We start from the raw sequence: 18,699 nt of genomic DNA, 5'->3' as shown, positions 1-18,699 counted from the left end.
TCAATCAATCAATCAGTTGGTTACCGTACTTGAAAAGGGCTAACATAAGTATGGCCGAAAGGGTTTGTAATTTTTAGTTTATTTTCATGTTATTATGTTATATGGCGTCTGGTTGGTAGGTTTTATTTGTCTATGAATGATTTGTTTGGGACGCTTAGCCCACAAATGATTTCAGTTTTATTGAAAAGAAAATCATGGAAAGAATTGGGACCAATATTTTTCGAATTGTAAGGTGGGGCAAAGCGGCAATGTTAACAAAAAACATTGATAAGTCATTCAACAGTTTAACAAGCGTGCAAATGTTTTGCAAGTAATTCGTTTTTATTTTTCTTGAGTTTTGCTTTTACAATTTTTGACATTATCCTACAATGGTTGCACTGCAAGACCATTTGTTTATGTGGTTTCTCGTCCTTGTCTCATTAAGTTGTAGTGAGTTGGATTCATAGAATATAAGATGCATGGTATAAACTGAAAAGTTTTGAGTTGATTCCAACTTTTTGTGTGTTTTCCATGTCGCTCATTACTCTTCATATGCATGCACTAGGGCTGCTTGAAACAAACTTTGTCTGGTCAAAACGAAACGCAAGTCTTCATAAAAAAGTTTAATTCAAAACAAAATTAAGACAAATACTTTTGGCTCGAAACGAAATGGACATATCAAAGAAAACCAATCGGTTGAACTGACAAACTCATGAGAACACACCACGTACACAAAAGCAGTAGCAAAGCCAAGGGACGGCGTGACGACTTCAAAAATGTGCAAGGTATGGAAGTATAATTTTCAAGTTTGATTAGCCCAAAATGTAATATCACAAAAAATTGCTTTATAAGCCTCTGGCAGTTCAGATGGCATTAAAAACAGCTCAAGCATATTGGTGCCAATCTTAGGTTCGAAAATATATTAGCATATTGGAATACGTTTGCTGAAATCCTTCGGTGTTTGTAACTTATTACGTTGCAAAATTAGGCTTCAGGATTTGTCATGGTTCCTATTTGCTGCTACGCTTAATTTTACATATTGCCTGCCACAACATAAGTTTTAACAGAATCGCAAAAAAATTGCTTAAAACATTGTTGTTGTAGTTTCGTCTTCCAACATTCATATCAGCAACATGTGACCATGCTTGCTTCCGTGGATCGAAACGTTCATCTGATGACAACCTTTCACCTATGTCGGCAGCATAGCCGAGTGGTGAAAGCCCTGGTACGACACTCGAAAAAGTTCTGCACCTTGCCGTCCACTTCATTTAAATCTTCAACCACCGCGTGTAAACCTGGATACGACAAAAAAACGGTATCGCTGAGTCTTCGAATCCTCCTGTTGGAAAGGATTTGCAAGCTGATATCCAGGAATCAAATAAATATTATGGTAACTGCATAGCTACTGTATCTCTATTAAACAGTGCAGACTTGTTCTATTGCAAGGTCAACACCAAACATTCACGTTAAAGTAAACCATCGAGCAAAAAGCAAATAATTCAAATTAAAACTTTGTGTGAACCACACCAGTGCTGGAACGTGCAAGTGGTTTGAACTTGATCATTATCTTCGAAGCTTTGATTATACTGATGATAAAATAAATGAAAAAGAAGTAGAAATATCAGATAGCCTACAAATTTCGATTAGTTATATACAGTATTACGTACATTTCTATAAGTAAAAGAATCAAAGAACAATTTAATTTGAGTGCAGTGACCACAACAGTTTTAAGCAGGCGAACATTATCCTACAGCACGGTCAGGCAGCGCTGTGGTCGCAATGCGCAAGGTGACTACTACAACAATCTATCCGCGACTAGATACTTAAGTTCCGGATAGCAGCTCAGAGCTACTTCTTATAAAGATAGCATGACTGGACGATCAATATAAGATTTTGACTGGAATGGTTTTGTGTTGGAAATATCTGCCTGGATTCATTTGTATTGAAAAACACGCACAACATAATGTTGTTAGCGATCAAATTACATAACATATGAGCAATTTCTTCGGTTGCGCTTCAGCAAGTATATTAATTCGTTTGATAAAACCTTGGAAATGCGATTGAAATACAAAACAATGACAATTCAGTCAACGTATTGATTATAACACTTGCAAAGACAAGTCGAATAATATGTCACTAATTATTTCAGGAGACTGTGACCTCTTAACGAGTTGGTTGAGTATGATGAACAGAGAATCGCTTGCATGCTATCTCTCCACCAGAGCTGGTCAGAGGTTAACAGCAAAACAATGCGTGATGAGATCAACCAAAACGTGCACTACTATAAAACAACGTTGAAAACACATATACATCGCTCTTTGTTCACAGCGCTGAAAATTAAAGAAAACGATTTTCTGAAAAACATAATTTCATTCTTTCAAAACAATGAAAGAGCTTCATATTATGAAACGAGGTTTCAACAATAAAATAGAAAATAGGTTTATTTGCTGTTTTTAACATAAGAAAAAGCAAAAAACATAAAACCAGACAAATAAGTCTGCTCTGATAATAAGGAAAGTAAAATATTTTGACATCGTCACGATCGTCATCGATGCAATGACACGATTAGTTTATCGCAATTAAATTGCAACAATGTATTGTGCGTCTTTAATTTCTTCAATATTTTCAACTACTTCCCACGCATTCTTCGCTGCATCATAAGTTTCTATTGCGTCGGTTCCTCTGTAAATTATCACCGAATAAAAAATTAGAACACGAAGCATAATATTAAAAGACAAAACATTGTTCAAAACTGATAATAATTGAATTATTTCAGTCAAATCAACTTCTTCGTTTGCAAAAGTTGGATATTGTAAAGTTAAAATATTAAAAACAAAATGGACTAAAACTTGAAATTTTACATCAGCGATGGACAGATTCAACCAAACTATGTTTCAATAAATTGTAATGAACTCATATTAAGTTATTAGCATCTCGTATGTTTCTATTCACAGGTTGGTAGAATCCATTAATTCAACTTATTCATGCTTTCTATGCATTGATGACGTTCACAAACAACCACTCACCCTCCAGTGACATACACTTTCCCGTCTATGACGCATGAACCGTGGTATCTTCTTGCAACGTTCATATCAGCAACATCGGACCATGCTTGCTTCCGTGGATCGAATCGTTCAACTGAAGATAGATCGCCATTGCAATATCCTCCTATTCAAATAAGGTTTCCAAGTCAATATTCACGAAATGTGCAGTAGAAATATTCTGGTAATTTTAGCTGTCTCGTTTATGCAGTGCAAACTTATTCTATTGCAAGGTTTACACCAAATTACACCTCAAGGTAAACTAAATGCATGCAAAGTATATCGCCCATGATGAACAAAGTGTCATAGCATCTGCATTGGCTTTTTCAGTGAACGATTTCGAATGAGTTGCAAAAATGGAAAAATTTTGTTTCATCACACAGGGACGAACATTCATAGCAATTTGTAGCAAAATAAGCAAATAAATGTCATTTGAAAAACACATTTTTGCATTTTATACAAAGACTGAATGAGTGACGTCACGCAATGAAACCATTTAGGAATCATAAGTGGTGAGATATCGCAATCATCTTGAATCTGCGTTATAGTGACACCTAGGGTTGACATTTGTTCAGCCGGAGATGCCGTGAGCGTGTATTGCCTGAACGTTGTCTTTACAGTGTATGTAGATTGCGCTAAATAAGAATCCACTATGTTGCTTCAACACCTTCACTATAATGAACTGAGGTTGCATTTATTGCCTTATTTTGGTCATTTATTTTTTTATTATAACAAATATTTGGCACCGCATTTTCAAACTTGTCGGTTTTATTTTAACATAAATATAACATTTCTTTCTGTCGTCAGTCATCTCAGTTTTACATCCGAAGAATGCCAGGCTATTAAAAACTAGTTTTCTACATTGTTCAATATTGGCAAAATGCTCATGTTACAAATGAACAATTTGGAGCTGAAACAATAGACAAAATAAGTGACTCTTCATCATTTTGTAATGCAAGATGGCAGTGACAACAAGCGGTTTTCTAAAAATCAACATATTGTATAATTATTGACAATGTCGATGATATTTCCAATTTAAAATTTCCAATTTGCGTAGCAGAATATTAAACAAAAGATGCTGATCTAAACTTTGTTTTTGAAATACTGAATTACAAGAGTCTCTCTGATTCCGTTCATCACTTCTTTCTATAATCTTGGTTAAAGTGTTTTCCACAGAGACATTGTTTTGACAAAAATATAAAACGTTTTTGTTGCACATGTATGCTGATAAATTCTGGTTCACTTGTTTTATTGATTTGTTACAATTTGCAGAATTCAGCTGATTTTTCCGACTGTTGATAAACAAACAACTTCTGTCAAACAGTCTCCAAGATGAAAACTTAAAGCAACTTCTATTTGCCAACATTCCGTTTCCCCAGGCTTGTCCATGGGACATTTTTTTCTGTCCCATCCCATAGCAATTCATGCCTGTCCCGTCCCATCCCATCCCATCCCATGGGATACCCATAAAAATACAATTCAATAAATGTTATTAAATTTATGGAAATTTAAGTCTAATGTGTACTAGATAGGACTAAATGTACCCCCTTACATTGGCTATAACCCTCCCTACACTGCATGCCTACGAAAATCAACCAGGATACGCCACTGCTTATGTCTACAACCACCAAAACCTCGAACTGTCTGTCAGACTGCAGCACCTTACACCAGGCCACATGGCTTTCGGACTTGAGTGTTGTATGATTGTGAAGTGAACTATGAAAGCAATTCAAGCATAACATATCGTATTAATTTTAAAGTTTTGCAAGAAGAATTTCTGACAATCTGTCTAAAATATTTTTAAATAAAAATGCCTAGCTACTGTCCCATGGAAATGCAATTCGTGCTGTCCCATCCCATCCCATCCCATGGGACATTTCCCATGGGATTCCCGTGGGAATCCCATTCCCATGGACAAGCCTGCGTTTCCAAAAGTGAAGCTTACAAACCAGTGGAATATTTAAAATGTGGCAAGATCGATTATGCTGGAAATGTTTTCGATAATGGCGATCTTCTAGCAAATCATGTATTGGTGTTAAAAGTCGATCTTTGTTGGTGGACCGATACATTCATTAAGTATTCAACTTGGAAGCAAAACTCAGATACACTCATAGATGAAGAAAATGATCTTAGAAGCGTCAAGCTGTTCATAATCGTGGACGCACAGCAGTTTCCTGTGTACTTCGCAACGACAAAGCGAATATTTCAGTTTGCTTTAAGTTGTAAATTTAAGTTGGCTACTGGAATTTAATATCAAAGTTTTGTTTTTAAAAGCAACTACTGTATGTTCTTATTGAAGTTACTACCAATTCTTTATAAATTCAAGGAAATGTTTAAGTTCAAGTTTTTTTCATATAATGATCTGACAATATCTGCTCTGTCATTAGGTGCAGCAATGTAAATCACTAAACTGGAAGTTCGAGAAAGAAAAACTTATATTTAGCTGTTCACGAATTTTTGCATCAAGCAGGTTAAAAGACAAAATTTAACAGTTGCAAGCTGATCAAAAACTAACAAAACATGGAAGGCCACGTACCCGTGTAGCCTTGTGACGTCACAATGACAGTCGTCATACTGGCAATGGTTTGTTTCGAAACTTTACAAGACAGAAGAGAAGTTAATGCAATGCAGCAGGTCTGCTCATGATCAACAGAACTTGTTGATACTTTTGCAAAACTAAACAGCAAAACTTGCAAAGTTTTGAATTTTTGGAACTTTGTAAGATTTGTGTCAAATTGAGCAATGTTAGTTTGACCATTGACATCCAAGGATCATCCACATTTAGGTCACAACCCAGTGGTCGAGTAGCACTGAGTCAAGTTAAAGTTGTTCCCGTGCCTGGTTAGGCATAGGCAGGGCCTCCGAGAGAAATCAGCACTGGTCGGGAAACAATGCGAAAAATGGGCCCCATAATATTTTTTAGCAAATATACACAACTAGTTTGTATCTTGCGTTGCATGTTCGTGTTAAGCTGAAATTAGCCTGCTTTCCTCAGCATGAAAAGAACTTCGGTCAATGTAAAAATCATCAATAATCACTGGATTACACTTGCAGCAAAAATGCCATTGAGGCAAACTATTTTGTCTAGAAAGCTTTGTAAACACACAATAAGCCTACAGGCAACGAAAATAGTTCAACCAAGCATTTAGTTCAGGAGTGTCCAAACTTTTTCCCACGCGAGCCAGATTTCATAATAAGTGTTCGCGGGCCAACAGCCACAATAATTTTTCGGAAAACTGCAAGTTGAATTTATATGATTTTTGTGTGTCTGCAGGCCAAAAATAACACATTGTACAACAACAGGCGCGGGCCATACAAAAACGTCTCGTGGGCCGGAGTTGGCGCGCAGGCCGGACTTTGAACATCCTTGATTTAATTCAACCCATTCTGGACTTTTTGCAATGCAAAATCACGGATCACAGCATCAAATGATAAAATTTTGCGACGTCTGAATTGATGCACAACATGCAGCCTATAGTTAGGCTTTTTAATCGGTTTTGAGTCATAGGCCTACTGGAGCGCACACAATTCTTTACAAATTTCAGTAAGTGCTAAAACCATGTTCTCAAAGCGGAACCGTTGGAGGTATACCTACCGGAACACACAAAAAATCATAACAAAACTATTTGGAAAAACCTTTCGAAGGTTGCAATCAATGATTTCTTGTGTAGAGATTATGGGGTGGTTCGTTCTGGTTTGCAACTGAAGTTTGCTGTGTGGCTTTCTGTCAAAAGTACCAATTCATCCAAAATGTCTTGAAAAATGTCATTGTTGTAGCCTACAAATGGTTTAAATTTGTCCACATGCCCGCAAATGCACAGCAGACATACGATGAAATTTTCATGGAACTTCAAACTCATCGACGATAAGTTTGAGTTTGTTGATACATTTGTCAATTCCAACAACTATCGAATCCTTTGCAATGGACGGTAGAATACATTTCCTTCGAATGATTCAGCTAGTTAAGTGGAGTTATAAAAGCGTTCTGTCCTCAGGAAAAGAAAATCATTTTCTTTTAAATTTGTAATTGCCACTGCAACTTTAGCTTGCGAGTAGTAGCCTACTCTTTTCAGCTTTCTCTTACTTAGATTACATCTTCCTTTAATTTCATTAAATTCATCAGTAAATCTTGTTTAGGACCGTAATCCACATAATGCAAAGCAGTCACAAATTTAAAACTGCTAGTTGTAGCCTACTTCAGCATTGACTCAGCTTCCGATCAAGCTCTTGTTGGTTCCAACTTGATGCATTTAACAAACGTCTTTAGAGCTTCAATTTCAAAATGGTAATGTAAAGCATTGGGTTTGACTGCACCACACCTTGATTACCCTCTCGAAGTCAATTTTCTTTGCAAGATGATAGGACAGCTTTCTTTAGACTTTTCAGAATTTTTCCTCTGACTGGGCTATAACTTTAAAGATGCCACAAGCTTACAGATAATTAATCAATTATTCCAAAAATGATAAGACATTTGAACAACGCTGTCTGTAGGCAACATTATGAATTCCAACTATATTTAAGCAACAACAACCATAAACAAAAAAACTAATAAAAAATATAAAAAAACTCACTACTTTCCAAAAGCACATCATGAGAAGCATGACCAACAAAAGGCTACTTGACCACACGAAAACAGAAGATCTTTTAACTATAACAAAATTACATCCAATTGCAGCAATAATAAAATCAAAAGTTTTAAAACTGTTTGGCTACACTAAAAGATCACAATTCGGAATCAGCAAAGTTTGCACAGAAGGAAAAGTAGAAGGAAAAAGAAAACGTGGCAGACAACCAAAACGATGGCAAGACAACATCCAATCATGGACCGGACTCAACTTGACGACACTGGGCGAGCTGGCTAAAATCGCCACTCTTGGAAGCAAATAACTCATGTTGATGCGCAATCTGCTGCAGACGGAGATGATGCTGATAATCCATAAACAAAAAATATACAGAATTTACTTTCTTTAATCGTGCTTGGACTGATACCTTTAACTTTCCCAGATAACTTATGTTGGATACAACATCTTATGCCTGGCCAACGCAAATTTTGAAGTTAAGGTTCAGTTGTCAAGCAAAAATAGTTCCCGCTTAGCTAAAACAGCACCAGTTTTCAAGTTGAAACTATCAATAGGCTACAATCGAAACCGTTCAGTGATACAGAAATCATTTCAGCTTCAGATTTTACGTCTTGAAGCTGTTCAACATCGCCTACCTTAACACGAAAATGATTTGTTCTTGATGAGAAGCATCGAGAGTGACATTTACAATGATTGAGAAATACTTGGAACTACGCACTTCATTTGAAAATTTGTTGATTATTTAGTTGGTACATTTTTACTTTAGTACTAAAAATAGGCCCCCCTCAAAAGTGTAAAAACAAAAAAACTACTCGTTTTTCCTTTACAATGTTTTGCTAGGGGGGAAACTGGCCCGACTTCCCCCCCCTCTCGGAGCCACTGGGCATAGGGTGGCGCCAATCTATGCTTTGTCTCCCTTTGTTCACATAACTTCTCAAAGCGCCGGACACGCCACACTCAATGCGTTGGACTGGTCTTGTGACGTAATCTTGTGTTCACTTCCTCCAAACTGCGCTGTTCTGAACGCCACGAAGGAGGATTGCGAGTACCGGATTTGGTTTGTTTTAAAACTTTTGATACTTATTTCCTTTGTCATGGAACCCAAGCTTGTACAAACAAACGATCCAGATACCAAGCCAATGAAATGGTTAATAAAGTCAAACATGGCCACCTGAAGATGCGGCCTGATTTGTCACATTTTCCAGATTTTAATTACCGCTACTGCTAGTGTTTGAATGACATTTTCTGAGACCTTTTTACATTTTGCGGTCTCTTAATGATATAAAAGCTTTTTGTTGCCTTGGGGAAGCAGTAGCAAATGAGAAAAAGTAAGTTGAAAAACGCTCAATCAGACTGTTATTGAAAAATTAACAGTCTGACTAAAATCTTCGAAATCAAATTGTCTTTGTTTTTCATCATCTGAGGATGTTTAAACCTATTGTATCGTATGGGGAAAACAGTAAAGAAAGCGTAAAAATATAATATTTAGAAAAATTCAATTGAACATTTGCCTAATGTTGGCAAAATCTGGAAATTTCTGCAAAATATGACAAATCAGGCCGTATCTTTAGGCAGCCATGAGTCAATTCTCAAAAGTTGAGAAAAAAACTCGTTAATTAAATCATTTAATTTAACATTAACTTTTTTATTAATCAGCTTTGAAAGCTTTTCTCATGCTCGCCTGGTACTTAGTTGCGTATGTTCTATTAATTATATTGAGCTACTCAGCAAAACTTCTGATTTTAGATCTCCTAGTTGTTACAAACAGATCAATATAAACAAGGCAACAAACGTTGATATCATAATAATACAACCGATCCTACCTATTGCATAGACTTGATCGTTCAAAACAACTGCAGATAAACCAAATCTTTCAACTTTCATGGACGGAATTCTTCTCCACCGACCTTCTCGTGGATCCATGCATTCCAGTGTGTTCAGCACCTCTCCGTTATTATAACCACCGACAGCGTATATCAACCCTGTTGCAGATTGATGGTTTGTTAATAATAATATTCCAATTTTATCCTCATATTTTAAATATAAAAATGCAACAAATAGTGATTGTTGCAACTGTGTCAATAGTAATAATGGAAGATCCGACGACTACAGGAGTGCTGCACACCAGCAACTACATCCTGTTCATTTTACGAACTCAAAAATTTGACATTAAATATTTACTTCTCAAAAGTTTTTAAATTTGAAAAAATATTTTCTCTTATTAAACATGAATATAAACCAAAATAAAGTGCAACAAAGAAATTTGTTTTGATAAAAGTCAAGAAAAAAATTATTACGTTAGCATTGTAACTTCATCATCTTTTGATAAGCAACAAGTGTGATTGTAGGCTACAAAGGCCTACACAAAGAATTAATTTCATGACAACACAAATATGGCAACCTCGACAAAATGTCAAACTCGGCAATTGTCAGTGACAGCATTTGCATGCGTATGTTGCCGTTCCCATGATGAAAACTGGCGAACATCATTACATACATTAAACAAAAATAACTCAATGAACCAATCTAGGTCAAGTCAATTCAATTTATTTTGTTTTAACAGCGCCATATATTAACAAATAATCAGAGTAAAATGTAATTGTCAAAACAATGCATTGTACAACTGTTGGTTAGATTATGGCGCAATCAGGATGGTAGCGAAAGACCATAAGCAGTCATCTAGTCAGCCACCACCCCATCACAGTAAATCTAACTACACATTCATACACACTAGTGTGCAGAGGCAGGCACACTACTTCATTGCATAAAAAGGGTTCGCCACTGAGATTGAAAAACAACTACTGTTGGTTTGAATCTGCATTCTCAGACTGAGTAAGCCGAGGATGAAGATTCAAACCAACGACCAAGAATTGACCAACCACCAATAATTAGTGATTGTGTGCTATAATAGGCTACAGCACTTGCGAAAGTTTTCCTGAAATAACGAGGAAAAACGTGGATACCACCACCGAATTGCAACTGAGGACTGAGTTAGGACTGAGTTATTTTTGCATAAAAATCGATTCGATGAAAATCAAAGCTATGGAGTCGAACGAAAATTTACAAATTCTTGATTTCTAACTGTGCGGCTAAGTCCAATCTAACGTTCAAAACCGGCACTTTTTTCAAATTCAAAGCTACATTGTGAGAAGAGTGATCGGTTTAATGATGTTCTTGGTATATCGTCACTTAACTACCAAAAATCATTATTTAATTTGATATAAAGATACATAAAACTTGTAAGAGAGTGACTACATATGCTCAAGCATAAAAGTGTCCGACACGAAAACATTTCAAAAATACTTCACTTACTTTAATTTGACGCAAAAGAGTTTGTCTTAACTGAATTTAAAATTAAATGGCTGAGAATTTCGTTTTCATTGTAAAAAAACGTCATTTCGAGCAAACATAAGCTACTGTACCTACCACTAAGGCAAAAGAACAATCATTGAGACAAAGAAATGAACTTAAAACAGAAAATTGAAACAATCGGAGACATAAACAAAACACAACCAACAAACGTGCTATTATTCCTCGTTTTATATCAAGCCAGAGTCGGAATCGTGCTTTTTCCACCGGTTCCGACTCCAGATACCTCACAAACCTTCCGACTCCACAACCCTGATAAGCTCAAATAATTCAATACAAAATTTAGAAATAACAATTGCTGCATCCGATATGTAAGACATGAATTTTATAAAAGTTTCAAGATTTGTTTGGGACGCTAAGATCACAAATTATTTTAATTTTATTGAAAAAAGAAATCAACAAAAGAACGGAACCAACATTTGGTGCAAAGTGGATAATGTTAACAAAAGCACTGAAAAGTTAATTTCCGGATGAACAAACGTGCAAACATTTTGCATCTATTTCATTTCTTGGGTTTTACTCTAACGATTTTTTTCACTACAAACAGTGTGTTGCACTGGAAGATCATTATTTTGCGAATGTAGCTTCGATGTCATGTCTCATTACGTTGTAGTGAGTTGGATACACAGAATATACGATGCATGGTATAAACGAAAAAGTTTTGTGTTGGTTTCAACTTTTTGTGTGTTTTCCATGTTGCTCCTTACTTTTCATGTGCATGCACTCGGGCTGCTTGAAACAGACTTTGTTTGGTCTCATGTCGCATTACGTTGTAGTGAGTTGGATACACAGAATGTAAGATGCATGGTATACTTTTTGTGTGTTTTCCATGTTGCTCATTACTCTTCATACGCATGCACTATTGCACTAGGACTGCTTGAAACAAACTTTGTTTGGTCAAAACGAACGAATTCCTTCACAAAAAGTTTAATTCAAAAAAGTTAAGACAAATACTTTTGATTCGAAGAGATGCAACGATACCAATATTATCGCCGATACCGATATCACTTCTTTAGGTCGATGCCGATATTTTGCCGATACTTTGGTGTTGCAAAAAGAACTGTTTTGGTATTAGCAAGGAATTAGATCAGAGAGAGAGAGAGAGAGAAACCTTTTATTTTGTCTGTTGCGAGAAAAGTATACGGTACAAAATATAGACAATGCAAATAAAATAGCACCATAACTAGAATCTACAACAGACAGGAAGCAGCGAAAGACTATATTAGTCATCGAGTCAGCTGATTCCCGTGTTTTTAATGTGACAAATGTCAAACACCGGCATTACGTTGAAACCAAGATATGCGTTAAAACAGGATAAGCTTAAGTTCCGTAAAAGATGAAAACAAAAAGTTGTTTACTGCTGCGACAGTCAAGTGAATTCCTGTGATTTTATTCAAATATCAAAAAATGCCCTACAAAAGTAGTAAGTTATGAGAAAAAAAAACAAAAAACTATGCATAAACAACAACTTCTAACTGCTAGCATAAAAGATGAAACAGAAACACTAAAAGTAGGCCTAATCATAGTATATAACTTTAAACCTTAACAAAATCAGTCAGTTTATAGGCCGACTTGAATACAGTTAATAAGATGACAGCCGTTAATAAATAGTAATTAGCACCAGTTTGTGAGTAGTAGGCCTAGGTCTACGTAGTATCAACAATGTTCAATTTGAAAAATTTGCGATAACACTCGTCAATGTTGTGGCAATAAAAACAGTCACAGACAAAGTTTTTTCATATAATAAATTTTACATTTTTTTGTGAAAGTTTTTATACTCGTAGCCCCTACTACTTCTGAAGGTAAATCATTCCATATTTTTGGGCCTAAGAATTTCAAACTGCCTTGGCCTTTTCTTGAGCTGACACTACGTAAGTGAAAGTTATTTTTTTGAGAAGCTCTCGTGCCATGGCAATGTACTTCAGTAATTTCCTTAAAGTAAGGTTCAAAGTAGCTTGGCAATAGCATATTTTTAAATTTAAAGACAAATTTAGAAATTTCTAATTGATGCAAGTTAGTGATGGGAAGTATGTCAAGATCTTGGTACAGTAGTGAAAGTTTTGCTCTTCTGTTGCTAAAGGTTATTGTGCGAATGATTCGATTTTGCATTGTCGAAATTTTCTTGAGCAGTTTTTGTGTGCTTGAACCCCAGCATAAAATGCCATATTGTATTATTGAGCGTGCAAGAGCATAGTACAGCGTTAACATGCTTTGTTTGTTTGTGTAGTTTCTAATTTTATAAAATATTCCAGATATTTTTGCCAATCTCCCAGATAGATCTTCAATGTGATAATTCCAACTCAGTTTGTCATCAAGAAATATGCCAAGATATTTGATGTTGTTTGTTTTTTGAATTTTTGTGTTGTTTAAGACTACATTTAGTTTTGAAGTTGACCCTCCTTTTCGTTCAAGTAACATGTAAAATGTCTTGGAGTAGTTGATACATAATTTGTTTGCATTGAACCAATCAGTGATACGCTGCATCTCAATTTCAGTGTTTTGCTGCAATTGCAAAATAGATGTTGCTGAAGTAAAAAAAACAGTGTCATCAGCAAATAGCTGAAAATCGAAAGTTGTTATCAGAGGCAAATCATTTATGTAAAGCAGAAAAAGCAATGGTCCAAGTATAGATCCTTGAGGAACACCACATGTGATATTTTCATGCTTTGATTTGAAGCCATCAGCAGAAACATATTGTTGGCGGTTGTGTAAGTAAGATTTTATAAGGCCTCCCATTAAACCTCTCAGGCCATAAAACTCCAGCTTTTTTAGAAGTATTTGGTGGTTAACGGTGTCAAACGCTTTTGCTAAATCAAGAAATAACAGGTAAACGTAATGATGTTTTTCTTTGAGTTCAATTAGTCTTTCATGAAGATTACTTAATGCTAACGTTGTAGAATGACCTTCCCTAAATCCAAATTGTTGATCATTAATCACGTTGAATTTGTCAAGAAAGCTCATCAAGCGTTTGTAAATAATTTTTTCTAAAAGTTTGCTGATATTTGAAAGCAAGGAAATAGGACGGTAATTAGTTGGATCTGCTTTTGCGTTTTTCTTGAAAATAGGAATAACTTTTGCAATTTTTAGAGCGTCAGGAAATATTCCTTGTTTCAAGCATGCATTAAAAAGTTTAGTTAAATGAAGTGCAATAATACTTTTTGATAACTTTAACATTCGAGAAGAGATGTCATCTGGTCCATCCGATTTTTTAACATCTAGTTTGTTTATTAGGCATTCGACTTCATTTTCATCAGTTTCATATACCGCACATGTTTGTTTTAAAGCAGGCCCCATGAATGAATCAAAGTTTGACTTTTGCTTTAAGTGTGAAGTTAATTTTTCGCCAATATGTGTAAAGTGGTAGTTAAGTTGGTTGCATATTTGTTCATGTTTTTTGTATGAAATGTTTTCTGCAATAAGTTCATTGGGAAGAGTATTCGTTTTAGCTTTCTTTCTTTGAAGAAGTTCATTGATAGATTTCCATGTTTTTGATGAGTTGTGTCTCGATTCATTGAAGCGTTGTTTGAAGTAGTTTTGTTTTGACATTTGTTTAATGTGAGTTAATTTGTTTCTATACTTCTTGTAAAAAGATACTTTTTCAGGACAATTTTTTTTGTAACAAAGTTTGAATAATTTATTTTGGTGTTTGATTGAAACCAGAATTCCTTTTGTGATCCATGGCTTGTTGTACAATCCAGACTTTTTCCTACTGAGTTTTTTTAATGGGAAATGAGAGTTGATTAATGTTTGCAAAATAAGTATCAATTTATTAGTGCTGTCGTTAATATTTTTATAGCTTGTGGTTAGTTTTAGGTTTTCAAGTTGATCTGAAAGTTCACTCAAAAAAGCATCAATTTTATTTTCTTCAATTTTTCTTGTCAAATACGGACGTTTTTTCATTTTGCGTGGTACAGTTTTGATTAATAAAAATGTTGGTAAGTGATCAGATATATCATAAGTCAATACATTAGTTTGTGCACTTTCACTGTTATTAGTATAAATGTGATCAAGTAATGTTGACGAACTTTCGGTAATTCTGGTAGGCACATTAATCAAGTTTGAGCATCCCAAAGCAGTTACAGCTTGCAAATAAGAAGAAATTCTGGATTCTTTATTAGATTTGGCTAAATCAATGTTGAAATCACCCAAAACGAAGAAGTCACAACGTTCTTTTTGAATCATGTGTAAAGTATCACTGAATTTATCCAAGAAAACTTCATAATTTCTGTAAGATGGATGTCTGTATACAACGCCTATAATAATTTTTTTAGAATTGGAATCAGACAGCTCTATCCACATGTTTTCACAGTCTTCGATTATAAATTGTAGATCTTGTCTTTCAGAGTAAATGATTGAGTTATTAAGGTACATTCCAACGCCACCAGCAGTGGTTGGAGAATCAGCTTGTATGAATTTGTATTCAGCAATATTAACTAATGGATTTTCCATTTTTAATTTTGTTTCCGATATGCACATTATATTAGGTTTAAAATCCAACTGAGTCATTAATTCTTCTAATTTAAATTTGTTTTTTATTAAGCTAACCATGTTGAAGTGAAATATTGAGAAATTTTTTTTGATCCATGCTTTAGTTTTGTTCGTATTTCAGCAACGTCTGCATACTCAGAGGTGGTGACGATGGTTTTTTTTGACGTGTTTTCAGTGGCAAAATTTGCAGGCGTAGTAAATGTGTTCTGGTCATGAGAATATGTTTTGTTGCTAGAGAGGGAGTTTTTTGAGTAAGAATTTACGTAGTCAGCAGACATTGCAAGAAAGAAAATGTTTCCAATAGACAAATAAACAACCAATGATATAGGATACAAAAGATAACGGAATGATTGTACAACAAAACAAATAAGTGAATAAACCACCAACACCTGCATTTATATCTTATAATCAATATAACAGAACTGAGAAATTACTTAGGCTGTGGGTGACAAGAGACAATTTAATGCAAGGACTTGTAATTAATTAAGACTAAATAGAACGTACAGCAAATCAAGTCGAAGTAGTGTGAGAAAAAACTTAGAAACAAAATCACTATTAATACGTCATAATAAAAAAGTTTAACAAGGAAGTTAAAACATCAGCCTTCTACCGTACGTACCAAGTTAGTGTTTTTAAGTAGAAATTTGCAATAAAAAGTTAGTGGTGAAATACAAACTATTGGCCAAACAAAAGAAAATTAAAGAAAAAGCAGAGTTGTAACATGCAGTAGGCCTACAATGAACAGTCCAGATTTAATCCTTTAGAAATTTGATTTGGTAGACATAAACAACCTTTTTCTGAGTCAATGGTTACAGCACCAAGCCTGGACAGGGTTTTCTCTTGTTCTGGGTGAGAATGAAGGTTGACAACGGTTAGGTAAAATATAAAGACGTCCGAAAAGATTTCTTGTTACTTTTCTTCAAAGTTCAATTAACTCTGAGCAATCCAACTCAGAAAATGCAACTAACTGAATGGCTGACAAATTCACTGATAGCTTCTAGCTAGCCTAAATCAAGGTTTCTTTATAGTGACCTCTTTCTACGAATTCTTTTTCAATTTCGAAAGTTTTGCTACTGAAATGATCACAATTAAATTCCTTTCTTAATTTGTCCGAATTTAGTTATTCTCCAGGTCTTAGTTTTTCTTGAGTCCAATTTATATATTTAGACCTGGAGAGCAAAATCTTTGCTGTTTACTTTATAAAAGCGCGGGAAAAGATGTAAAGTTAAGTTTGCTAAGTTTGACCTTATTTGCATAAAATTATTAAAAAAAGCTTTGAATTGGCATATTTCAGTTCTAAAGATTCAATCAATGCAATTTCTCTGCATGGTTGTGCCATAATAGTAGTGTTTAGTAATAAAAGGCCGCCATGATTGAGGACTGGGGCATAAAGGAACAAACATCATAATTGCGATTTCTGAAAAATTAATAAAGTGTTTGAGCAAACTCTCTAAATAGGCTATCATAATTTGGAATAACATATAAAATTTAAACCAAGTCATTTCTGTAGTCATACAAAACTATTCGACAAGTGTTCAACCTAAGGACGCTTGTTGTTTGGCTGCTGCTTTCGCCAGGATTGAACATTTTTGGGGGTTTGGGTTTTGGGTGTTTTTGGGAGTTTTGGGTTTTTTTGGGGGTTTGGGTTTTTGGGGTTTGGGTTTTTGGGGGTTTGGGGGTTTTTGGGGGTTTTGGGGTTTTTTGGGGGGTTTGGGTTTTGGGGGTTTTTGGGTTTTTTTGGGAGTTTTGGGGTTTTTTGGGGGTTTGGGTTTTTGGGGTTTTGGGGTTTTGGGGTTATGGGGTTTTAATTAGGCTACGGTACCCGATAATTTTCAAAAAAAAATTCAAAAAAATCACCGAATAGGGCTCTCAACGAAAAAGGCTCTCACCGAAAAAGGCTCTCACCGAATCGGACTCACCGAATCGGACTCACCGAATCGGACTCACCGAATAGTAGCGGGTCTGCTACTATTCGGTGAGTCCGACTCGGTGAGTCACAAATACGTTGTGCAAGCGTACACACACCGATTGGGATTGCAGTTGCCAGTTTCGAGGTTTTCCCTCAGAACTGTGACAATTCTCGTTTAGAAGTTGCAAGTATTTGTCCGGTATTTCGACGTTATAGGCCTATGACCTGGGATTACTGTGATCAGCAATTTTATTGCGTTTAATTGATGTAATGTTGCATTGTTTGGCTGATTTTTGAGATCGTAATTTTGAGAGTAGCTGACAGATATCCTCAAACAATGAACAATCATATTTTTCACCTCAGTCAATTAGAGATTATTATTTCATGTAAATTTGAGCGTTAATTACTTTTGTAAATTACTTTTGAACGCCTGTACCTACTTTCGTAGGCGACATAACCAGCGTCCGTAGTCACGGTCTGACAAACAAAATGTCGTGCAAATCGACGATTTCTGTACTTGAATGAACGCCATTCTGTTCTACCAAGATGCTTTGCGGCGATTTTTCACAATTTGTCACTTCACAGCAACGTCAGGAAAATTTATAACGCTAAACCGTTTGACTTTACAAGAAAAGTAGGGTAGATGAAAACTACGTTTGCTTCTGGAAACGTTAAAGCAGAACTTTTGGGAAAATTGCAAGTGAAACAAGTAACACTAGCCAACATACGTATTTTTCTAATTAATATAATATTGTTAATTTCATTTCTTAAAGTCTATAATAATTATCGTGACGAAACGTTAGGCTTTAGTATTTGATTTGTGTGGTCAACACCACTGCATCCAACAGTGCAACAGCCATTAGTGCAATACTAATCGCTTGCTTCACTAACACCAAGATTAATAAGCATTTTTCTTGCATGACGTTCTCGTAGCACACCGGGCTTTTAATTTTTTCAACGTTTGCAGACAATAAATCAATCTAACCCATTGTCTGTTGCTTTGTTTTATGTTTAAATAAGTTTATTGTATCAACGGGAGCAAAACAAAATCTTGTCAGTGGATAGGAAGAGGTTTGGAAAGCCATAAACACTGTACTGTAATTACTTACGTTTTGACCGGCATAGTTTGTGCCCCAAACAAAACCTTGACTGAGATTCGAATCCTTAACTATTCGACAATGCCCAAGTTGCCCATCCCTATTTGCCTCACATATTTGTGGTTTCTTATAGGCCTAGCAATAATTGCTCTTCGCTGTTTCTGTTGCGTTGCTTGGTTTGCGTTGATGCAACAAAATGTCGGTCTGTAAAAAATTTCAAAAAACAATCCATGAAT

General features: G+C 35.4%; 1 protein-coding gene across 1 annotated transcript in view; it reads right to left on the bottom strand.

The window, feature by feature from the left end:
- Positions 1-1,233: 1,233 nt before the first annotated feature.
- Positions 1,234-18,699, bottom strand: part of LOC145774630 (kelch-like protein 6) — a 29,273-nt gene continuing 11,807 nt past the window's right edge. Inside the window, exons 2-4 of the mRNA XM_082585917.1 lie at positions 9,424-9,582; positions 3,006-3,147; positions 1,234-2,661 (exon numbers count right to left, since the gene is read on the bottom strand). Coding sequence (XP_082442043.1) covers positions 2,559-2,661; positions 3,006-3,147; positions 9,424-9,582 — 404 coding nt within the window. The 3' untranslated portion in view covers positions 1,234-2,558. The remainder of the gene's footprint in view (positions 2,662-3,005; positions 3,148-9,423; positions 9,583-18,699) is intronic.

This window comes from Aplidium turbinatum, chromosome 7, assembly GCF_918807975.1.
Source record: "Aplidium turbinatum chromosome 7, kaAplTurb1.1, whole genome shotgun sequence".
Classification (NCBI taxonomy): domain Eukaryota; kingdom Metazoa; phylum Chordata; class Ascidiacea; order Aplousobranchia; family Polyclinidae; genus Aplidium; species Aplidium turbinatum.
Note: the sequence above shows the minus strand (reverse complement) of the source record. Positions and strands in the feature narration are given on the sequence as shown.